General features: G+C 36.6%; 1 protein-coding gene across 2 annotated transcripts in view; it reads right to left on the bottom strand.

Annotated features, from left to right (window-relative positions):
• Nucleotides 1–26,382, bottom strand: part of Pyroxd1 (pyridine nucleotide-disulfide oxidoreductase domain 1) — a 143,968-nt gene that overhangs the window by 100,905 nt on the left and 16,681 nt on the right. For both annotated transcript variants that reach the window (XM_090387499.1, XM_090387500.1), the window contains exons 3-4: nt 15,932–16,051; nt 7,405–7,476 (exon numbers count right to left, since the gene is read on the bottom strand). In XM_090387499.1, coding sequence (XP_090243625.1) covers nt 7,405–7,476; nt 15,932–16,051 — 192 coding nt within the window. The remainder of the gene's footprint in view (nt 1–7,404; nt 7,477–15,931; nt 16,052–26,382) is intronic.

Below are 26,382 nucleotides of genomic sequence, written 5' to 3'. Positions count from 1 at the left end.
CTCCAAAAACGTTAGTAGTGGGACAGGTCTTGCCGAATTTGCAATAGGTTTTACAGGTCTTGTAGAAGGTGCAGAAAATATAAAAAACTCCTCTGTGCACTAGCCTGGAGGAGTTTTATATTTTCTGTACATGATATAGTGTTTAACAGACAGACAGATACTGGATTGGTCAGATTTGTTTGTTGAATGACTAGCTTGTATTCACCTAATAGACCTTATACGTCATCTAGGTTAGCTCAAAGTCCACAACAGTTCCATTGAATTAGTGTGTGCATTGTTTTGGCTTATCTGGTGTCTGTTTATGAGGAACTTTGCTTGTGCCTGTTGATGTTTTTTCAGGAATAACAGCCTTTCAATGTCCATCTCATCCTTGGGATGAATTTTTCAAGAATTACATCATCTTGATATGAGTTTTTACCAGTATCCATGATATCAGCACTATGTACCTTTCACCTGGTTTAGAGTTTTCTGGTTCGTTCTATAGGTTGTGAAGTAGGATTTTTATCTGGAGGTATTGTTAGTGGCATATTCACAGCATGAGTGACATGTTGCTGGGAAGATTGTTCTTTTAGTGAGGAGGGTAGTAATTATGCCCAATTAGATATTAAATATTAGGAGGCACTGAGCCATTACTTTTGAACTACTGATGCACACGTTGATGATTTACCGGATAGCAATAACTGCTTCTTTGCTTTTCGGTATGAGACTTTATGCTCAATTTTACATTTCTAAATTTTTTTCTCTCATTTCCAGTGTGTACAGTCCTTTGAAAAGGCATTACATTTTACCTTGATAGTTTGGACAACTTTGGATTTGAGAAGGGTTTCATACCAACCAAGTGACATCACTCAGGATTCAGACTAAACTGGATATCAGATACATTCATGAACTTAGTGGCAAAGAAGAAAAATGCAGAGAATGATCACAACTTGTTGGAGGACAGAGAGTCCTACAGTCAGAACAAACCAGTCTGTATTAAGTTACTCAAGGAATTAAACATGCTAAGGTTTCAAAGAAAAGTAGCAAGGATTTCTTTGCATATTTAACACCAATAAAAAAAGTTTCCTCCTCTCTTAATGACATCGGTCTTTATCATGTCCTGCCCCCTCATTCTTAGTCTCCCCCTTGGTCTTTTGTCCCTTAATTGTAAATCAAACATTCTCCTTGGCAAATGCCTCTAGTTCTTCCTCTTGACATGTCCAAACCATTTCAAACGAGACCTTTCAATCCAATTCTGGAGTTTTTAAACCTGAATTCCCTCCCTAATCACACAATTCCTGATTTTGTCACGTCTTGTCTTTCCGGCTATGCTCCTCACAAATCTCATTTCTGCCCCCCTGAATTCTGCTTTCATCCTTTTTCCTCATAGTCCAAGTTTCAAATGCATACATCAGAATTGGTACATAAAGGCCTGATATATAGCCTTCTTACACTTCAGTGGCATGTTCCTGTTCCAGATCAGATCTCTTGTCTGCCTATAGAAATTCCTGCCCACTTGTATCCTACTTATATCTTCATCTATCACTCCAGTCTTTGTAAAGGTGCTTCCCAGATACTTGAAGTTGCTAATCATTTTTATGTCAGGCTTGCCATTCCTCTTTAGAACCATTACTTCACTCTTCTCCCAACTGAAAACCAGTCCAAATTCACTGGCCTTATTAGCCCATATATCAACTTCCACCATTCTACATTGCACATCATTCACGACAGCTATGAACAGTAGTGGTGACAGGATGCCTCCTTGCCTCAAACCTGATGTTAATTCGAGGCTCTCTCTGTCAACCCCATCACTGTTCTTTACTTTGTGCTCATTGTATTTGTGTACATATTCTCAAATCTCTCCACAAGATGTTCCTCTATCCCCAAGTTTCTCAAAACCTCTCACACTTTCTCTCTCTTTACGGCATCAAACGGTTTCTTTATGTCCAAAAACGCCATCCATAATTCCTTACTGCATTCGTAACACAGTTCCATCAGTTGCCTGATGCCGAAAATTAGATCCACCGTCGATCTGTCAGGACTAAAGCCATACTGTTCCTCAGTAAACCTATTTTTTAATCATTCCTCTTATCTTCCGCTCTAACACTTTCTCATACAGCTTACTCACATGATGTCAGTGCCTCTATAATTGTAACACTGTTTCCTGTTCCCCTTCTTGAACAACAGGATGATCAAACCTTTACAGTCCTTCGGCACCTGTCTATCATCCCAGATCTTATGAAATAATCTGCATGTCCACACTATCCCTAGCTTGCCTGTAGCCTTCAGCATCTCTCCGTTTATCTCATCTATACCAGCAGACTTACCTGTCTTGATGTATTTCCATGCCTGCACTACATCATTCCATGTCAAATCTGTCTGGTCTCTCTCCATATTTTCCCTTTCATCCCCTCTTTTATAATCAACCTGCCTTTGTCCCTTTTGCTGGCTGTCCTGTATGTTCAACAGAATTTCAAAATACTTCTTCCATATTTCTCTTATCTCTTCATTCTTGGTTATTAGGTTCTCATTCTGATCAATCAAGTATTTGTTACCCTGTTCACCATCTCTTCTCCTGTTCCTCACCATACCATATAGCGTCTTTTTAAGTTGATATCTTGTCTTAGAGTTTCGTTCCATTCTTCCAACCACAGTCTTCTCTCCTAGTTAACTGTCCTCTTGGCCTCTCTCTTCATGGTTTCATACTTCTCTTTATTCCCATCATTTCTGTTCTGGAAGTAGGTCCTGAATGCATTCTTCTTGATTTTCACAGCCTCTCTTGTCCTGTCATTCCACTACGAGGTTTCTTTCCATCTCCTTCTATTGCTTGTCCTTCTGTAAGCCTGCTCTTGTCAGTCCTACTATACAGTCTTTGAATGCTTTCCATTCTGATTCCACACTGTTCACCACTGTCTTAGATACAACCTTCCTGAACTCTTCTCTGAACATTGCCCCCTTTTTTCCTCTTCTTTCAACTTCCACACCCGTAGAACTCTCACTCTCTCTCTCTTTCTCTCTCTCGTTATTTTGATTCTCTTCAATTTAGGGAATCTTAAAACTCCAACAACTAACCTGTGATCACTACCCAAAGGATACACTAAGAACGACCTTGACATCCACTAGTCTTCTGTGTCGCTCTTTATCCACGAGTATATAGTCAAAGAGGGATTCCTGTTGACTGTCCCAACCATATCTTGTCACTTTGTGACTCTTTCTCTTCTTGAACCAGGTGTTTCCTATGACCAAGCTGTTCTGTAAACAGAAATCCAACAGCCTGTCACCATCATCATTCCTAGGTCCCCAACCATGTGGACCCATAATGTATTCTAGTCCTTGTCTCTACACTCTGACTTTTACGTTCAGGTCACCCACGATAGCTATATCTCCACCTGTGATGTTCTCTTTGAGCTTGTTCTCAAACTCCAGCTTCTCCATTTTCTTCACAACTAGTTTGCAGTGCGGGAAAAAAAACAATGTACTATCTTCAATGTTTCGCTGTCATTCATTTGCAGTTTAATTGACATGAGTCTGTCACTGTTATTATTCACCTCCAGTATTTCCTTAATCCTGTGATCTATAATGATGGCTACACCCTTTCTTGCTACATCATACCCAGACCGATATAGGTAATAGCCTTCTTGTAACTCTCTACACCCATTTCCTATTCCAAGTACACTTATTTTTCTGTCCTTTAAGATGTCCACACACTCCTCAATTTTTCCTGACAATGTCATAATACTGAGTGTGACTAGTTTAATATATGTCATCACCAGGCTTATTGGTGTCACAGATACCACCAATAAGATCAGCTGTGTCACGTCTAAGCTTATTAGTTTTGAGGCTTCTTTTTCTATTGAAGGCAATAAATTTAAGCTGCTGATCTGCCAAACCTGTCGCAGCCATATAGATGTGGTAGCTCCACCATATTCAACGGTGAAGCTTTCTTGTGGTCGCAGTTCTCTCCATGTAAATACTAAATCAACAACTTCAGCTTGTATGTCTTGATATTCCCTATCTCCTTCCTCCCAGATTCAAATAACCCTGTACAAAAGTAATGCCTCTAATTTTTTGCTTTCAAATGTGGTGCCACAGATCATTTCGGGTGTCAGTGAGTGGTCACTAGAGATTTATAGGTTCACCGAGTGGTGCTATGATCGGTCTCGTGAGTGCAACACAATGGATAGTTATTACAGATATACACATCAAGCAAACAGCGGTGATTAAATTTCTTACCAAGGAAGAAGTGATGCCTATTAAAATCCATACGCATCTCAAAAATGTTTATGGTAACAATACTGTAGATGTGAGTACAGTTAGATGTTGGGTAAGACACTTTAAGAGTGGGGAAAGTGATGTTGACAAACCCCAAAGTGGCCGATCACTAACTCAGTGACAACAGACAACAAGAGCCAGATCGACACACTGACCAAAGAGAACTGCCACATCATGACACATAAATTGTGTAATGCAGTAGGTAAAGGGAAACCTACTGTGATAACCATCATAAAGGAACTAGGCTAAAACAAGGTTTGCACCCAGTGGGTCTTGAAAAATGCTGACACATGAGCACAAAGAAGCCTGGAAAGTCATCTATACGGAACTTCTCCAGCACTATGAGAGTGAAGGAGAGGTTTTTCTTCCACACATAGTCACAGGTGATGAAACCTGGGTCCGTCGTTATGACCCTGAAATGAAGAGACAGTCGATGGAGTGGCACCATAAAAATTCACTGCGCAAGAAGTTCAAAAGACAGCCTTCTGTTGTTAACATCATGGCGACAGTGTTTTGAAATAAAGATGGGGTCTTGCTTGTGGACTCCTTGGAAGCGTGGCACCACAATCAACTCAGATCGATATGTGAAAACATTGAAAAAGTTGAAAGCCTGCATCCACAGAGTTGGACCAGACAAAAACTTTGCGGTTCTTCTTCTCCATGACAATGTACAACCCCACACCAGTCTGTGCACGATGGAAGACATTGCAAAACTGGGGTGCACTGTTCTTCCTCACTCCTCTCACAGCACAGATCTTGCACCTCCCAACTATCACCTCTTCGACCCGCTAAAGGATGCACCCTGTGGACAATGATCAGATCAAGCACAGTGTTTACAAAGCCCACCAGAGCAAGAGTAAGGACTTTTACAGGATTGGAATACAGTGTCTGACTCAGAAATGGTGGAAGTGCATAGAAAAATGATAGTGACTTTGTGGAAAAATAACAGTGTGTTCATTAATGATTGAGAATTAATTGATGTAAAATGCATAGTTGTAGGAATTAAATTTTCTGAGAAAAAAAACAGAAGGCATTACTTTCGTAGCACTCTTATCTCACACTCCAATCACGTTTTTTTTTTTTTATTTCCTCATAATTGCTATTTAAATTGTCATGCAACTTCACAAACCCATATGAATTGGAGAAATAAACAGCATAAATATAAATAAGTGGTACAAGACTGGCAGTACAAGACACATGACTAATTGAATAAAGTGACTTTTATTATTATTTTATTTTTTTTTTTTTTTACAAGTGGACCTCATGAAGTGTGAAGTACAGGCATACCTCGAATAACGAACAGGATGCGTTCCACGAAATTACTTCGTTAAGCGAAACTTCATTTTCAGAGGTAAAAATACCATGGCCAGAATAGGGATACGTTCCTACGTAAAGAAAATGAAAAGCTTTTTTTTCGAACAAAGAAAAGTTTTATTAAATAAACAGTCAACTTACACACAAAGTGAAATCACATTTTAAAATATGAGTCTAAAGTTGATTGCTTATGCTTTTTTTCTCTTTCATTTAACAACTGCCTATACGGAGTTATTGCATTTAACACTGATCGCTTAATATCAGGATCATTTTCACTAAAAAAATTTAAAACGTTTTCAATGTCATTTAAGCACCTTTTTAAATCTTTGGTTGTTAACACTTTTTCAGCAGGAACTTCTTTAACTTCGTCTTCATTATCTTTGTCTTCGTTGCTAACAAGGTTTTCTAAATCTTTCACTGAAAAACCATCATCTTCTGCATTCAATAAATTTCTAACATCCTCTTCATCGACATTTTCAAAACATATTGATTGAGCCATCTGGATAACTTCATTTCTTATTTCTTGGATGTTATTTTCTTCTTCTAGTACAACTTCTGGCCATATTTTGCGCCAAACTCCATGTAAGCATTTCTTAGTTACTTCTTTCCAAGAACTATCAATGTTTTCAATTGCGTTTTTAATGGTGTAGTTCTTCCAAAAAGTTTTAACTGCCATTTCCTCTTTATCCTCTAGTTCAATTAAACTGCTTAATATTCGACGCAGATAATAAGCTTTAAATGATGCTATTACTCCCTGATCCAATGGTTGAATCAGGGAAGTTGTGTTTGCTGGAAGAAACACAACTTTGACAGGAATGCATGTGTACAACGTGTTAAGATCAGTAGGATGTCCCGGAGCATTGTCTAACAACAAAAGACTTTTTCTTCAAAGTTGTTTTTTTTGACAATACCGTTTTACTTCAGGACAAAAGTGGTTAACAAACCAATCAGTAAATAACTCCTTGGTAACCCACGCTTTTCTATTTGCTTTCCATATTACAGGTAAATTCATTTTTATGTTACCTTTTAACGCCCTCGGATTTTCCGAATGGTAAACTAATAACAATTTTAATTTATAATTGCCAGAGGCATTTGATCCAAAGAGTAACGTTAAACGGTCTTTGGCTGTTTTTAACCCAGCAGCTGATTTTTCTTCAATAGAAATTTGTTGGTAGCCGTTTCCAGAACAAACCGCTTTCGTCAACATTGAACACCAAATTTGGTGGAAATTTTTCACGTTCAATTATTTCCTTTAGTTTTTCTGGAAACTTCTCCTGTTAATTTTACACTATGAATCCTGGCCCGTTTTTTAAATTTCTCGAACCAACCACGAGAAGCCCCAAAGGTTTCCGTAATTTCTTCAGTTTGTTTAGATTTCAGGTGATTAAACTGGAATATTTTTTATGTTAAATGGGGCTTGAAATTGCGGACTTCGTTATATCGAAGCTTCGTTATCAGAGGTAACGTTAACCGAGGTATGCCTGTATTTCTTACAAAAAAAAAAAAAAAAAGTACATGCTGATTTTTCCATTTTCTTCATTTGAGTGTAAAAATGTACTTAAAAATGTAACTCAACATATTAGATAAATTCAAGGAGGAACTGGACAAACTTTTAGACGGAATGGTTATGTTAAATTGTTTTTTTTTTTTTTTTTTTTTGGCTGATGCTGCATAAGCTCATACGCTTGTTTCTTGCATCACATGCCTCTATTACTACTACTATTTTTTCTTTAACACAGAAGCAAATAGATTTTTTATTCAAATCAAATAAATAAGCAGACTGTCATATAGAAATTGAACCATGTGTTTTAGGTTATAGAAAATAAAATTATAATTTACCTTAGGCCTGCCTCCAGCACAGAGACATAATTTTTTGTAAGACACAACAGAACCATCATTAAGGTACAGTCTCTGAAAAAAATGTAATATTGTTTTAAACAAATTAATCCTATCTTAATATATATAACTTTTCAAAGGAACTGCTTAGAGTGCATATAATATATAATCTAGTTTTTTTTTCTTGTTTTTTTTTTTCATAATTGCTACTAGACTCCAAAATTGACTTCAAATTACTTAGAATCTAATTAGTTATTTATTATTACTATTAGTGATATTTTAATTAAATTTTGTTTCTAATCTGTAAATACTATGTAAATACAATACTGAATTACACTAAGCAAACAAAGCAAAATGTAATAAAGCATAATCTAATATAGCGGTACCTAAACTATGGCTCATGAGCCAGATCCAGCTCACGAAATAATTTTATCCAGCCTGTGGATATTTCAATTAGATCGTAAATTCTGCTATTTCCACTCAAAGCTATTCTTTGAAACATCACTAAAATAATCCATTAATCTTGTCATTAAACAGTAATTAGGGATTTCCTAATCCCTTGCCAGCCTGAACACCAACCCCGATGTGCAGAGTATGGGGAAGAAAAGTCAAGGTCACCCTAGGCTTCCACTACACAAGGTTTTATCGTGGATCCGGGATCTAGGATAAAACCTGGCACCAGCAGCATGGTCTCATGATTGGTATTGGTAAGATCATGAACCAGCCTGCACATGAACCCTAATGTTCAGAGTATGGGAGCAAAGGTCATCGCTGGTTCTACTATACAAGAACTCCGGAAACAGGATAAAAATATGACATTATCCTATTGGTTAATGGAGCTAATCCCTCTGCTATAAATTAACTGCTGGCAGCCTGTATGCACAAGGTTTCTGGTAGCATCGGCAACAGGAGGCTGTTAGCAGGTATGAATTTAATCTCTTTGTATTACCTTAAATTTCCTGTTTTCTATTGTAACCGCAATACAAAACTTAATACTTTAGAATCATAATTTGCAAATTGTAATATTAGTAATTGCAATTGTATTATTGGTTATTGTAACTGTAATATCCTAAAAAACTCAAATTTGTAGCCCTTTTTCTTCTCCTCACAGCATGGTCTGATGGGTATCGGTAAGATACCTGAAAAGTCACCTTATTAAACTATATGATAATTAATAATAGTTTTATATTATAATAATATATTTTATTAGGCAAACATACTAATAAACTATATTATTAATTTCACGTGATAGGAATATAATAATAACCTATATGTTAAAAAATTTCATAAAATTTTAAGACAGGTCAGTGCTTACTTCAATATTCATGAGTATTTTTATTTATTCTGGTGACTCCATAAAAATCACATCCAAGTTGATGTCGACAAAAAGAAAAGTTGATGCTGAGTGTCACATTTTTAATGAGTGGTGGCCAATTAATTACATTTTTTGCACTGCTCAATGATACTTGCACATGTATTATTTGTAATGAAGCCTTGTTGATGTTCAAGGAATATAATGTGAAACATCACTACACCACAAAACATGCTTCAAAATTACGATAATTTTTCAAGGAGCTTTGCAGCAGAAAAAACTCCAAGGACTAACCAAACTTTTCAAAGTCAACAACAGAAGATTAGAACTTTTACTCATCAAATTTTATCTGCAGTTAGAGTTAAGTTTTCGAGCTTCCTAAACCATTGCCGAAGGAGGAAGGGCCATTACAGATGGAGAATTTGTAAAATAAATTTGTTTGGCAATTGCTCAATAAGTATGTCCTGAGAAAGTAAAGAATTTTGTGTCTGTAAGTTTATCTTCATCAACTGTAACGAGAAGAATTGAAGATTTAGGAGCCAATATTCAAAATCAACTCGTAGAAAAGTTCGTGAATTCACAAGCCATACAGTTCAATTACTAATTTATAACCAAGGTGTAAATCAAAATTTTGCAGCAACTGAAGAGCTAGTTGCATTAAAAAGCTTGAAAGATACAACAGGTGAAAATATATTTTTGAGTGTCAGAAGCAATTGATGGCTTTAAATTGAATTGGGATTTGCTATCAGTGGTTATGACAGATGGCGCTAAAAATATGGTCGGAACTAAAATTGGGTTCATGGGTCAGCTTCATAAATACCTTGAGAGTAAAGATATTAAAAAACCAATGCAATTTCATTGTATAATTCACCAGCAGTCTTTGTGCAGAAAATTTTTGGGCATAGATTCAGTCATGTCAACTGTAATATCAACAGTAAATTTTATTCGCAAGATTGGTCTGAATCATTGGCAATTCAAAAATTTTCTTGAAACTATTGAGATTGAATACAGTGATTTGTTGACACACACTGAAGTATGATGGTTGAATCACGGTAACGTGTTGAAGTGATTTTTTTAACTTAGGATCAAAATAGATCTATTTATGAACAAAAAATTGAAACTTGTTCTGGAACTGGCAGATCTCAAATGGTTGTGGAACCTTGCCTTTTTAACAGATATATGTGAACACCTCAGTTTTCTTAATATGAAACTACAAGGACAAGACAAACTTGTCAATGAATTGTATTATAATGTCAAAGCATTTGAAACAAAACTGTGGTTATTTAAAAGTCAACTCAGGCCCGACGTAGCCCAGTGGTCAGGAGCAACAGTGCATAGCACGCATTCCTTGAGTGGACCGGGGTTCAAACCCGTGACTACTAAATACAATAAATATGTGTATTAGCGATTTATTGTAAACTCTACTGACTTGGTTATCGTGCCGGAGTATAAACAAAAATTTTTTACTTTGGAATAATTTTTCACATTTTTCACGTTGCAATAATTTATCTAAAAAATATGCCTAGTTGTAATTTTTCCACTGAAAATTTTGTTCAAAATATTAGTTTGTTGCAGGAATTTTGGATATTTTCTGATTTTAAAAATAATTCAAAGATGTTTGAACTTTTTTAAAATTCATTTAACATACCCATCAACGATGTTGATGAGAATTTACAATTAGAGTTGGTAGATCTTCAATCTAATGATGAACTGAAGACAATATTTGTTCAATCTAATACCGAGATAACAGTGGTGGGAGGAAATGTGGAAGCTATGGTCTGGGCGGCCTTGGCTGTTCTGGATCCTACAATCACTGTAACTAAAATTGGGGGTCTTTGCTCAACTGCTTGGCTCATTTGGCATGTGCTTGCCTTGAAGGGTCTTTCAGGCAGATTTATTTTATTTCAACTTACCTTCAATGTAGCCAGTATCAGCAACCCATTGAACCTTTCATAAACTATTTGGAGAATGCTTTTCATAGACTTGCTGGAAGGAGGGTGATAGTGTGCATGGATGCTAATGCTTCTTCCAGGATGTGGAACAGCCCAGTTTCTAACCCAAAAGGTGATCTGTTAGAGGAATTTATTCTGATCAGGAATCTGACCCTTTGGAATATGGCAGGACACCCACTAACCTTTGTTACAGCTAACAGACAATCGTATATCAATATCAGTTTCAAATAGTGCCTGTGGTAGCCACATTAGTAATTGGAGGGTACATATCTCCTGGCTATCAAGCGACCATAATGTTATAACTTTTAATTAGTATCAATACTGATACTAATTCCCCTGCTTTTAGATCATCACGATTTCCCCAGGCATAATACTCAGGGCACAACATGGGAAAAATCTGATAGGAATCTGAAAGAGAAAATAACACCCAAGATTTTAAATAGTCTTGCCGTGTTGCTGGCACAGTCCCAGGTGGAAGAAGTCCAAAATCTTATAAGGGAAGTATGCGATGCATTGTTTAAAAAGAAGAAAAGAAACAGGAATTATGTGCCATGGAGGTCCTTAAACCTTTCAAACTTGAGAAGATGTCTTAAGAATGCCAAGAGAAACTTCCAAAGGGCTAAGCAGAGTAACAGACCTGCCGACGAAGTGGACCATTTGGCGGAACTCCACAAGTCTGCCAGACGTCTATATTTTAACACAATACAGAGAGACAAAAAAAAAAAAAAAAAAAACGGCTTGGGAGCAAATGGTTGAGCAGACATTAAATAGTGAATCCTGGGCATGGCTTACAAAATAGTAGCTGAGAAAATTCACCCCAGCGAGGTATTTTCATCAGGTATTTTAATGACTGATAGAAGGGAGACCATTTCCTGGGCAGATTCTATTATTAACACTATATTGGACAGCATCATCTATCATGATAGCACTGTTCCAGAAACTACACAACAAACAGATATGAGGACTGAACACTTGATTTATTCAGGTCTAGCACTTGAAGAGCCTTTTACTTACGAGGAAACTGCTTAGCGGATGTGGAGCACTCAGCTATTGGCAAACATGGAAATTGCTAAAGTCAAGGCGAATCTTACGAGGTGTGGTTATCCCATCAATACCCTTGACAGGTGTGACCTACAGACACATGGCCATGTAATGACCAACAGAAACATCCAAGGTAATGACTCAGCCGCGAGCGCCTTTATCCCATACTACCCAAACCTATCACAACAGGTTTGTAGAGTCTTAAAATCACATGGGATAAAATGCGTATAACTCCCAAGCAGAAAATTACGATCCCTCACCTCTAAAGTAAAAACACTGGTCCCCAACTTACTACAAAGTGGATTGGTCTACCACATCTCTTGCCGTGACTGCACTAGCTGCTACATCGGGGAAACTGGGAGACAGTTCGAAAAACGCCTTTCCGAACACAAAAGAGCAATCCACTTAGCAGATGTGGAGCACTCAGCTATTGCCGAACACGTTTGGGCAACCCACCACGACATTGACCTACACCGCGATGTTGTGGTTGTGGATAAGTCCCGCCACTATCAACGACGCACCTGGTTGGAGTCGTTGAACATCAAATGCTCCAATGCATTACGACACTTTTATACCATGTGGATTAATAAAAAGAAAACAGGTTATTATTAATACTCATTATTTACAAGCACAATATTGACACTGAATTCTTATCTGTGATGTGTTAGGATTCTTTTCGAAGCTTAGACTTTGGTGGGCTGTAAGTTAAGAAATAAAATTTGCTAAAGGGGAAATTACTATTACAATAAATTAAAATTGCAATTTCACAGTTAAATTTTTGCATTTAACTCAGTCACTTTTAAATGAAATTAAACAATAACACTGGGATAAAACATAACACTGATACAAATTTGTTCTGTATAATTTCCTACGTAATGTGCAAGAATAGTTTATCCCTTTAAATTCATTAAGTAGTAGTAGTGGCATGTGATGCAAGAAAGCAAGTGTATGAGCTTATGCAGCATCAGCCAAAAAAAAAAAAAAAACACACACACCATTCCCTCCAAATGCCTGTCCAGTTCCTCCTTAAATTTATTTAACCTGTCAACTTCTACAACGACAGATGGAAGTTTGTTCCAGCAATTAACCACCCGCTGGCTAAAGGCAAATTTTCGCACATCTATTCTACATCTGTCTTTTCTTAATTTGAATTTATGCCCCCTTACGTTCATAATCTGAACAAGTGGAAGGATCCCATCTGAATTCAGCGTGCTAAACCCATTCAAGGCCTTATACACCTCAATCAGATCACCGCGCAGGTGCCTGGTCTCCAGCCACTGCAATTTGCAAAACTTAAGCCTCTCTTGGTAAGAGGATCCCTTCATTCCCCTGACCAATCTTGTTGCCCTTCTCTGTACATGCTCAAGTAAATCTACATCCTTCCTAAAATGAGGCCTCCAGACCTGTACACAGTACTCAAGGCGTGACCTGACCATTGCCTTATACAGAGGGACAATCACCTCCTTCACCCTGCTAGCAAAATTCCTATATATCATTGACAAAACCCCATGACCTGCCCTGGCAACCTGTCTACATTGCTCAGAAAACTTCATATCTGACTGCACAATTACTCCCAGGTCTTTTTCATTTTTTACCACCTTAAGTGTAGTACCACACAGTTGGTACGTTTCTCTGGGGTTACTTCTACTCATATGCAGTACTTTGCATTTGCCAAGGTTAAACTTCAGATGCCACTTCTTAGCCCATCTGTCCAAATTATCTAGATCCTGTTGCAGTAGCACACTGCCATTAACAACCCTGCCAACCTTTGTATCATCTGCAAACTTCGACATTAAGCCTGATATACCTTCATCAATATCATTGATAAATATACAAAACAACAGTGGACCTAACACCGAACCCTGTGGGACTCCACTAATAATAACATTAGTCCACGAAGAACAGCAACCATTAATTACCACCCTCTGTCTTCTCCCACTTAACCATCCTTTTATCCATTGTAGCAACTTACCCTTAATACCATTCTGCTCCAATTTGTACAATAGTCTTCCATGCACAACGGTATCAAAAGCTTTCCTGAAATCCAAATATATCATATTAAAATTATTTTTTGCATCCAGTTCCTTTGTAACCACATCATAATATCCTATCAAATTTGTCAGACAAGACATTCCCTTAATAAACCTATGCTGTGTCTGAATTATTGCTGCAGTCTTGTCTAGATGATCCTACAATGCATCTTTAACCACTGACTCCATTATTTTACCCAGAACAGAAGTAAAACTAACTTGTCTGTAATTACTTGTGTCACTCTTCGATCTCCCTTTGTGAATTGGGGACACATTTGCACATCTCCAGTCCGTGGGAACCTCCCCTGAGTCCAAGGATGCTCTCATAATTATGGCTAAGGGTTTGCTTAGTTGCTTTGCCACCTCCTTTAATATAACTGGATAGATCCCATCCACCCCAGGTGCTTTTCTTATGTTTAACTTCAACAATTTCTCCTCCACTTTGCTTTCAGTTATTACAAAATCATTAAGTATCCTGCTAAAATTTGATAACCTTCTGCCATTTTCAAACCTTAATAATTCCTCATGTGTGAATGTAGAGGCAAAATACTCATTCAGTTTGTTTTCTATCTGAGTAGGATCATCAACAGTTGAACCATCGATGTCAAGTGGACCAATCAGATTCATCCCTTTCCTTTTAGAGTTTATATAAGTAAAGAAATCCTTGCTGTTTTTCTTAGCATCTTTTGCCAAGGATTTCTCATAATCTGCCTTCGCCTGCCTAACCTCCTTTGTGACCTGATTACAGACTAGCTTATATCTGCCATAGCCTTCTGAGTCGCTTGATAATTTATATGCATCCGATGCATTTTTCTTCTCTTTTACGAGTCTCATTAGTTCATTCGATAACCATTTAAGCCTAAAGCTTGAACAATATTTCTTAATAGGTATGAAACTTTTAGTAGCATCCACGATTAATTCCTTGAATGCTTCCCACTTAGAATTTACTGTTGGTAATATCGTCAGTTGATCCCACTGTACAGAATTTAAAAACTGTTGGAGACCACTGTACTCACCCTTACGGAAGCAAAAACCCTTTCCTTTACTCCTGATGGTAATTAAATCTTTAAGTAAATCCCACATCAGTACACTATGATCACTGCCACCTAGTGGTTCCTTTATCTGCAAATTCTGCTGCAGAAAACAATCATCCAATAAATCCACAAAAGTCTGACTAGTGTGTGAGTGACCAACCCACAAGTTCCAGTCAATATCTGGGAAGTTAAAATCCCCATTATAAGACATTCCGATTTACTAGCCCACTATTTCTCTGTACAATTGTTCATTGTACTCATTAGACCTATAACACACTCCTACTCTTATTTTTGCTTTCGCAGTGCTTATGTCACACCAAACTGACTTAACAGTGCACTGTTCATTTATATCAACTAGATGCACTTCTTTTGATTTTATGTTTTTCTTAATTAACAGCATAACACCTCCTCCCTTTCTATCCTGTCTATCCTTTCTGTACACATTGTACTCCCCAAATTACAGTTCAGCATTCCTTATATCTGGGTGACACCACGTCTCTGCTATCCCAACAATATCCGCCTTTGATGTCTTGACCAACACTTCAAATTCATCAAATTTATTTACTATACTTCTAGCATTGGTATACATGCAAGCATACATGCTCCTACTCCTAGTTACCCTAACACATCCCATATAGCCACCTATTTCAGAATGACTGCCATCCGTCCCTGAAACCCCCAACACCCCACACTCCAGGTCACTACTTATTCTAATAGAATACATAACTAGTACCTGATTGATCGCATAGTTTATTGTAATGTAATAGAAATTTATCATTAAGTAACTTTTGTTTCCCTTTATCTTGCACTCTCATTTAGGTTTGATAAAAAACTTTGCCAAATAACATATCATTGTCGATACTATACCTGTAAATGATATGTATCAATAAAAACCTATTGCTTTTTTCTAATCCACATTATGACACAAATGTCTCACAATATATATATATATATATATTCACATATTTTTATTTTAATAGATGATAACCATGTATCATTATTTCATTTCCTAATCATATCAGAATGTTTTTGTTTTGGATGGGTCAGTATACCTTTCAGTTGTTCGTATATTTTACACTGATTTCAAACCACAAAAGATATTTAAAATCAGAAAAATTATTTATGCTTTCAACATTCTGGAAAAAAAAAATGTGTTCTTACATGATGTTCTGCATCCAAGCTAGTCACAGCTGCATGAACAACTTTCACATTAGGGCAATGGGACTCCAATATATGCCTTGGTTTCTCTTCAATTTCAAAGTCTTCAAGCATCCTTGTCATCTAAAATGGAGGGGGGAAAAAGTGATGTGTAAAGCATAAATCTTTCAGTTATTCATAAATAAATTTATAGTCAAAAATTAAAAATGCCTGACAATTTAATTCTTGAAAGATTCATGAGGAATGACCAAAATTCTGAGTTACAAACCTTACTTAGTTTTCTCGATACACAATAATACCCTTCTTCTACAAATTCACGAATTATTATTTCATTTAATTCCTGGCCTAGTTAGTCATGAAAGGCCAACTGCTATTACCCCAAGTACATACAGTATAATAGTGGAAATTAAATTGTTGCCCTTTTGATGCTGAATACTGTAGGCATAGTGGGTTGACTCAAAGGCAAAGTAACTAGTCCATTACTTCTAAAATTACACTGATTAATAGTGTTAACTGAGAGTCAACTGAAGCCAATTACTTGCCTTGTTACTCCCATATATCTTAGCCAAAATTAGACTATTGAATTTTTTTTTTTTTTTTTTAAATGTAAACCCCAAACACGAGGTATTAGAACCTATACTACTTAGTACTGTGCTTGGGTTGGAGATTGAGAAGATGAAAGAAGATATCTGTTGACATTGGACTTGAACTTCTATAGACTAATTTTCAGGAAATATGTATGAAGGAAGGTTGTTCCAGAAAACGGCAGTTGAATGAATAAACGAGGAAGATGAAAAGTTGGTTCTGGTTCTGTGAGTTTGAAGTTGGACAGTAAATGGATGTTGGCGGCACGTGTTCGGACTGTTTTGAAAGAGAGAGCGGGAATTATAGAAGCCAATTCAGAAGAACAGTGCCCATGGAAGTATCTGTAGAAGAGGCATGCAGCAAAAATAGTACATCTATGAGAGAGCGTGTGGAGAGACTCTGTTAGAGATGAATCATTAATTAACCTAACTGCCCTCTTCTGAATGGAATCAAGAAGCCCGAGAGAGGTTTTGGGGGCACCACCCCAGATGTGGGAACAATATTCCATGGCTGGGCGGATTTGCAATTTATACAGAGTGAGCAGCCGTTTGGAAAAAAAGTAATGCTGAGCGCGAAAGAGAAAACCAAGTTTTTTAGATGCAAAGGAAGCAATATTTGTAATGTGCTTATGCCAAGAGAGAGATTAGAAATCAAGGTAATCCCCAAAAGAGATATATCATTTTGCCGAGAAATCGGAGTGTCACTAAAGATAAGCATAGGAGCAGAAGAATACTTTTTGTGAGATATAAGACAAGACTGAGTTTTAGAAGGGTTGAAATCAACTAAGTTGTCTTTGCCCCACTGGAGAATTACCCGAAGATCGGCATTTAAGGAATTGGTAGCAGATTTTCGAGAAGTCGAAGCTGATTGAGCAGGACAAGGTTTCTCAAAATGGAAAGTGGAATGCAATGTGCTATCATCGGCAAAACTATGGATAGGATTTCCAGTCAATGGAAGAAGGTCATTAATATACTAGAGGAAAAGAGTGGGAGAAAGAACTGAACCTTGAGGGACACCAGCATTAGTTGAGAAGTTAGAAGACAGAGCCATCTACCATCACCCTCAGTGAGCAATCAGAGAGAAAACTGGATAACCAATTACTAAAAACAGTTGGCAAACCATAAGATGGAAACTTGTTTAGAAGACCATTATGCCAAACACGATCGAAAGCCTTTGAGATTTCAAGAGCAAATACCTGTGTTTCACCGAACCTTTCCATTGAATTAGTCCATAAATGGGTAACACAAGCCAGAATATCACCAGTGGATCGACACTGCCGGAATCCATATTGGTGATCGTTGATCAGACGGAAGGTTTCTAGGTAGTTTAAGAGTTGGCGGTTAATTGATTTCTCCATTATTTTAGAAAGAGTAGAAGTAATTGCAATGGGACGATAATTGGATGGGAGGGATTTGTCACCCTTTTTAGGAACTGGCTGGATATGAGCAAATTTCCAAGCAAAAGGAAAAACACCTTTGGAATAAGAAAGTGAAAAAAGGCGGCAAAGAATAGGAGTAAGTTCAGGAACACAGGTTTTGAGAACAAGTGGAGAAATACCATCGGGACCTGGGGCTTTCTTAGCATCAAGATTCATCAAAATCCTTCTGACATCCTTTTGACAAAAGACCACAGGAGGCATTGAATGGTGGGAGGTGTTTTACCAAGATCATTAATACATGAGTTGGAAGAAAAATGGGAAGCTAGCAGGTCAGCTTTATCCTTGGCTGAAGTGACAACAGAACTATCTGGTTTGGACAGAGGTGGGAGCAGAGATGGGCAAAAGTTGCGGCCAATAGTTAAATCTATTGGCTGCATTTAACTATACTGTTTACTCACACAATATTTCTGAGCTGACTGCTGGTGAATCCAATCAAAAATGTACAATATGAGCATAGTCTGAAACATCAGCATCAAAATTTATACTGGATTTTCCTTTTATAAGTTGAACTATTTTTATCTTAACTCTTCTGGTATTAACTCTGCTGTATGCTATTCTCTGATATGTGCTGGAAAACAAAGAAAAGCAAAAATTAATATCTGGCTGCCACAGCTTTTAACGATTACAGAAATTCTGCAGGCACACCTTCAACATGATTTGTGCATGCAGACTGAAATTTTATGGCACTTGTTCCTCAAATTATTGGCTGGTTCACATGCAGGTTGAAAAGTCTGACTTCCTCTCAGCTGCTATCCAAAACACTTGATGTGTTCAACTGAATTATTAAGAGTATCCCTCTAGCTGACTAAGACAGGTACCCTCATCACCAATACAAATAGAGCCCTCCTTTTTCTGAAGAATTCCCACAATGCAAGTGAGAAAATTATCTAGAATGTCATAGCACACAGCAGCAGCAGCAGCAATATTCATGGTTATATGTGAAAAAACTAGAATAAAGCGAATAAATCAGTTTTATTATTAGCATAGGCATATGATGCGAGAAAGCATCAGCCAAAAAAAAAAAAAAAAAAAAAAAAAACCCTTCCCATTTCACCCCCATCGACTCACTCCAAAAGTTTGTCCACTTCTTCCTTGAATTTATTTAAGCTATCAACTTCCACAACAACAGATGGAAGTCTGTTCCAGCAATCAACTACCCATTGGCTAAAGGCATTCCACACATATATTCTACAACAGTCTTTCCTCGATTTATGACCCCCTCGGGTTCGTAATCCAAGCAATAAAAAGAATTCCATCAACACTGATGCCTGCTCAAACCATTCAAGACCTTATATATACACCTCAATCAAATTACCTCGCAGGTGCCTAGTCACCAGATGCTGCAATTTGCAGAACTTAAGCCTTTCTTGGTAAGAGCGCCCCTTTATTCCCCTCACCAATCTTGTTGCCCTTCTTTGTAGTCATTCTAGCAACTCTACATCCTTCCTAAAATGAGGCCTCCAGACGTGTATGCAGTACTCAAGGTGTGGCCTAACCATTGCCTTATACAATGGGATAATCACTTCCTTATTCCTGGTAGCAAAATTCCTGTATATCCTGTATATCATTCCTGTGTATCTGAAGTTATAATATAACTATCAGGTTTTAACAGAGGTGGGAGTAGACGGATAAGTTACAGCTTTGGTAAGAGACTAGAATACTCAACTACCTGTTTGAACAAGAAGTTTTCATCTTTGCAAGAATTATTTCAATGGCATGATCTGAGTAAACACTGAAATCAGAAAATTTAAAACAGTAATCCAACCAAGGAAAAGAAGAATAGAAATATCACATCATCCCATTTTGCATTCTTGTAATGCCAAATAACATGAGGCTGAGAATGGCTGCAAGGCAAAGGCACCATTGGAGAAGAGACCATTACCAAGTTGTGATCTGAGGTACCCAGAGGACCACCAGTCTTAACCGTGTACTTGGAAGGACTGTTCATGAAAAAAAAAAAAGTGGTGGTGTGTGGTTAGGATTGTCTGGTATGCTAGTAGTTAATGAACAATCTGTGTCAGATCAGATCATTACTAATTGCAAGAGCCTCAGCATCCGATCCAGCTGGATCCATGTGGCTAGAAAACAGAAGCCAGCTTGAGTTGTGAATATTAAAATCACCAAGGAAAATTATCTTGCACTTAGGAACATTGGACTGGAGAAAGTAAAGTTTATAAGAAAGGAAGGCGGGAGAATAATGGAGGCAACAGATGAATTTGACAGAATGTGGTAAAGAGATTTTAAGCCAAATTATTAAGTTTCTGACACAATTAATATTATAGCAGCAGACATGTGCACAAGTACCACCTTTGAAGCAACAGGAATTGTACAGTGAATAATTAGGACAACTGAGATGATCAGTGGTTGAATCAATGGACAACTGAGATTCTGTCTGAAAAAATAAGTGGTGCTTGGCAGACTGTAAATAGAAATCAATAGGTTTGTTCTATTTGTTTGTCTATTCATGACATATTCAATAGTAAGAAAAGGTGGGGGGCATCCTATAAAAAGTAATGAAATTTTTGGATATGGCATTCACACACAGTGAGAACATACCTAGCTCCTTGATATGACACAGCCTCAACAATTCCAATCTCATACACACTACTCGAGCTCTCTCCATTAACTAGCTGGCAGAGTAGAGGCAGCGAGATTATACACTAGCTCATCCAGATGGCTTCTAGAGAGTTGCAAATAGTTTCTGCCTGGTGGACAACTAGTGGCTGGCCTGCCAAAATCATTTTAGAGCTGCACCCTTGAAATGTAAGGAAGTTTGGATCTTTCCATGAGGACCGTTTTAACCTCAAAAGACATAAATCATACTGCATGACGGAAGAGATGGGAAACGGGGTTGTTACAAGTAAGTCTGACTTACTTACCAGTGTATATTTATATAAATATAAATGAATATAAATAAATATACACTGAATAGGTTAGGTTAGACTTACAGGAACTCTCTGACTTGGGTAAGGGTTGCATTCTGTTAGTCACATAAGTTGGAACTAACGGACCGCTACACAAGTCAGAATTTCCCCCATGCTTGTGCAGCACTTGCAACTGTGCTTGGTGAATTGATTGAATCAAAAAATAAATGTTCGATGAACATGTAAATAGAATTATTTATTGTATTTATTAAATTTATCTTGTGCGCAGGAAAAATTACAAAAGCGTGCAATTTAAAAAAATTTTTAAATTATAAAATTACAAAAAAAGAGAGAGGAAATGGGCATAATGTCAGTAAATTTTACCTCTCGAGCATCGTTGCCAGAATCAATGTCTTCAGCTGATAAGTACATGGCTGCGGAAGTTGAGGGCTGTGGAGATTTAAAAGGGGTCGGCCACTCAATCTTACGAAAGAACATATTAATGGAAGATTGGACGGTGGCTTTTTTCTTTTCATCATAGATTTCTTTGTAGCAAGAAAGCATATCATTCACCCCTCTGTTAACGTTTAAGAATCATTCGCTGTCAGGATCCATCTTCTCAAACCTAGCCATTGCCTATGCAGTTTCATGAAATGCCACTGCCATCTCTCTGGTGATGAAGCGTCTCAGCTCTTCATTTGGTTCATCTTGAGCTTCACATTTTCTTTTTTCACTATCGCTGCCTGCGAGTCAATAAATTCTTCATTAGATAATTCCTTCTCTTCTTCCTCTATTAACTTTGGCATGTCTTTGGCATCAACCCCCAACTGAACCAGCTCTGCAATCTTATCTGTAACCTCTTCATGATTCATCTTTTTCAAATCCTTCAAAGCCTTTTACGTGCCGTGGACATATTTTCTTCCATGCGCCATTTAAACAACTTTTAGTAATTTCCGCCCAGGCCTTATTAATGTTTAAGATGGCATGGTAAATATTGTAAGATTTCCAAAAGTCTCTTGATGTAAAATTTTTCTCATCCACTACTGCAGACAATGCCTTAGCATAAATAGTATACCTCAGTGCCTAGTATGCCTTTTAAATTCAAAAAAACACCCTAATCCACAGGTTGGATGAGTGAAGTCGGGTTGGGCGGTAGAAGTACGACTCTCACATTCGAATTGAAATCATCTAGATGCGTAGAATGTCCAGGAGCATTATCTAACAGGAGCAAAATCTTGAGAGGAATGTCATTGTCTTTAGAATATTTTTCAACCTCGGGAATGAAGCAGCATTTAACCAATCCTCAAAGAGAGATATTATTATCCATGCTCTCTGGTTCAATCGGAAATGCACGGGTAGGGTGGCTTTATTGATGCCCTTAAATGCACAAGGATTTCCAGAATGGTACATAAGCAGTGGTTTTAATCCTTAATCTCCCGCTGCATTAGCCCGAAGATATCTTTTGACGCCTTGAAACCTGGCATTGTATTTTCCTCTTTGGCAATATATGTTCGACCCGGCATTTTTTTCCAATACAGAGCAGTTGCATCAACGTTAAAAATTTACTGCGTCAAATACCTTCATCAATAATTTTTTCCAACACATCACAAAATTTCACTGCAGCTGCAGAATCGGCACTGGCGACTTCACCGCATACTTTTACGTTGTGGAAACCAATGCAATGCTTGAACCTATTAAACTACCCATTGCTTGCCACGAACTTGGGTTGGAGTTTGCCATACTTATCGTTACTATCTTTATAAATAGTTGTTGCTTTTGCTTGAATGGCCATTGGACTCAGGGGCACTTGCTTCTGAATCTGATTTTCCATCCATATTATTAACAGCTGTTCCATCTTCGATATAACACCTGAAGGCTGTTTTGTGATCACTATTGATCTTAAGTGCATTGATCCTTTGATATGTTCTTTTATATGCACACCGTCCTTTAAAATAGTATTCACTGTTGTAGCAGCGAGATCTAATTCTCTTGCAATAGATGACAATCTTTATTCTGCTTCATACTTCTTAATCATTTTTATCTTCATTTCTAAATCAATTTTGTTTCATTTCCTAGCACTGCCACCACTTGCACTTTAAACTGGTCACTTTCCCTTCATCATTGTAATATATAAATAGGAATGAAGAGAAGTTTCTGAAGATTTGTTTTTTATATGATTGAAGATTTCAGGGAAGGGGAACACAACTCACCATAAAAACCCACACAATTGCAATAAGATAGAGTTCACTACCCATTTGTAATGAGATGCACTAACAAAGAAGCCCAATAAACCAGAAAGTACAATTTGTTTTATGGTCGTGACCTCCAGAAACGTGCTTTAGAAAAATATCACAAAGGCGTTCAAAATTTATTCTTATAACTGGAAAGTATGATAATGATGAAAATGTAGTGCAATTTCTATTATAAATATTACCTTTCAGTGAGATAAATTTCTCAGTAATATAGCAAAATTTAACTTCCAGCTTGGAACGAATTACAAAAAAAAAACAAAAAAAAAAAAAAAACAAAAAAAAAAAAAAAACCACCAATGTGTTACTCGGTTCACAACACGATATTTTCACGATATCTTCTGTTATTCCTATGGGATGAAAAACACGTTTCCACAATTTTTTTAAGTTTGCACCAGTCGGCAAAAACTTACATAAAGTCGAATTTCCATAAGTCAAGTATTACTTAAGTCAGGGAGTTCCTGTACTTGTAATTTACACTGGAACTAGGATAACAGACAAGTACCAAATTGTATTACTGATCACTTTTGAAGTTCTCTCTCTTTACAAATTTCAAACAGCAGTTTTCTCCTGCAGTTTTTGAATTAGCAAAAAAGTTGCTTTTAAATGTTCAGCTTATATACCCTTCCTTTTTTGCATATCCAGTCATTTTTAAAACATCAAAACATACATTACAGAAGACTGCTTGTTCAAATATTTTTTATTAATGCTAATGTTCTTAGCTTTTTACACTGGTACTAAAATAAAGGCAAGCAATTTACACAATGTCAATAAAAACATAAAAATGCAACCATGATAGCAAGATATGAAAACAGAGGAGAAAGGAAGAAACCATACTGTAAACAATTCTAATTAAAGCAGAGCCACTATTTCATTTAATGAACTGAAATACCATGAACATTAAATAAAAACTGATACCACAAATTTCAAAGTAAAAAACTCCAAAATAAAAAGTTAAAATAATGTATGCAGTGTATTACATTATAGGCCCAGTAGCAAATAGTAATAATACATTTTTTTTTAACAAAATGTCAACTCATTGATATGAAAATTTGTTACAAAGATGCCTAAAATATTCTAAGCAAGCACTGAAGTTGATCACAGCAAAATCATCAAAATTTTAAATAAATTTATAGAGGGAACACTATGAAATTGGAACTGAACTTAGAACCATCCCAGGGACTAACAGAATACATACTGAAAATTTGGTAGCAATTCACATTTTTTTTGTTGATTAATGCAAAAACCATACTTTCATTTATGCTGATATTTGTGTGTGTAGGGAGGGGGAAAGATAATGAGGGCTGTGAAACTGAACATGAAATTTTCCCAAGGACTAACAGAGCATGTTGAAATTCTGGCCTCGATCTGACTTTCATTCTAGAGTAATAAGCAAAATATATACAAATAGATTTCTACGGTCTCACGCAGGGAGGCTATAATCAATCTTAAAAGCTTTCCAGGGACCAATGAAACATATGCTGAAAATGTGATAGCAATTAAACGTTTTCTTATTAAATAATGTCTAAACATATTTTCCATTACAAGTTAGGTAATATACAGAATGCATTACATTTCAGGCACATTTTATTTTTTAATTAAAATAAATATTTTTTTTTTGTCTTTTTCTGTGATTAACTGAAGCAAAAAGTAAGTATAGTTATCTTACTATCAGTTACTAAGATTATAACATTAATAAAAGAACATTTAATAATAATAAAAAAAAAAAAAAACTCTACACTTTCATGTAACTTAGCTGTTCAGTTTAATTACAATTCTATATTTATGGCTCTTCCCCATATACTTTTAGGTATTTTTTCTCTATATACACATATATCTATTTACAAGCAACAGTCTTATCTAACAGTACCAGTCTTATTATATTACAATGATGAAGGAAATATATTACAATGATGAAGGAAAAAATATATAATGATTGCCAGATTTCTGTTCATCCGATTCTAATGAAACTTGGGATGGCTCAACAAATCTTTTTATATGAACCAAATAATAAGAGATACAAATAAATAAATCCAATTTTAACCTAATTAATTCAAACAAAAGCAAAATCACAAAAGTTAACCAAAAACTACAAATTTGAGTAGAAATAAGAGTGGAAAATTGCTCTAATAACTTGATCACTATAATGCACTTGAAATTAAGCACATCATAAATCTGATTAACATATTCAAATTACACTTATTAGAACCAAAAAAAACCCAAACATGAACCAATAAAAACTGAAATAAATACTAAATCAGGAATAAATAAAAAAAGTTATCATATACATTACTGGCAAAGATCATTTCTGTTCAACTTCAGATACAAACTAAGTAACTAACAGACAAACCACAGAAATTCCCAGCAATAACTAAAATTATTTGCATAATATCCTCAACTAACAATCATATCTAACATGACAAACACACCATAATGAAATAATGAAAGTGAAGATAGGCCTTAAAGTTGATTGTTTGTTATTTAGGAGCATTAGCAACTAAGGCCATATTGCTCCGGAAATGCGGTGGTCATTCCCTGACCTTTCCGCATCCTCCATATTTGGTGGTGACGGGCTCGAACCCCGGTCTAATCAAGAAGCGTGTGCTACACACTGCTGCTCCTTCCCACCTGGCTACGGAGGCACCTGCCTTAAAGTTGAATCAAAAATACTTTTTGCCCTGAACCATTGATGAATAGACTAAAATTAAAAGGAGATAATACATGTGTTTGAATCCTAGTGGAAACCTGAAAAGGCAAAAATTGGAAATGAAAAGTTAGAATGGCTATATTCCCTTGAATAATATAACAGTTATATAACTATAAAAAGGAGATAGGATTCGCACGAGTAAAAGCGAAAAGAAACAGACTACAAGAAAATGTTAACCTATCTATCCTTAGTTCATAAAGCCCAATCTCCAATAGTAGAAGGGCACTTTATTAATAGCAATTTTAAGCTACATTTCTTTTTCTAAAGTCTCAAATGTACCAAATCCCTCTGCTCCCTATACACATTTCCAAGCCTTTGGACAAGTGACTTTTTTTTTTTTTTTTATGAAAACCCCAAACACAAAAGGTATCAAAGCCTATAGTACTTAGTACCGTGCATGGGTTGAAGGAGAAGTATGGGGGAGGGGGATGCCGGAAACTTTGCTCTAGAGACTAAACATGGGTTTCACCACTTCATAGCACATACATTAAAGAAGACTGCTTGTTCAAATCTTTTTTTATTAATGATAATGTTCTTAGCTTTTAATATCTGTTGCTAACATTGCATCTGACAGGTGACACTTTATTTTCATTTACTTTTTAAATTTGTAA

This window comes from Mastigoproctus giganteus, chromosome 13 (assembly GCF_048544385.1).
Source record: "Mastigoproctus giganteus isolate SK-2022 chromosome 13, ASM4854438v1, whole genome shotgun sequence".
Classification (NCBI taxonomy): Eukaryota; Metazoa; Arthropoda; class Arachnida; order Uropygi; family Thelyphonidae; genus Mastigoproctus; species Mastigoproctus giganteus.
This window is presented reverse-complemented; position numbering and strand designations above follow the sequence as displayed.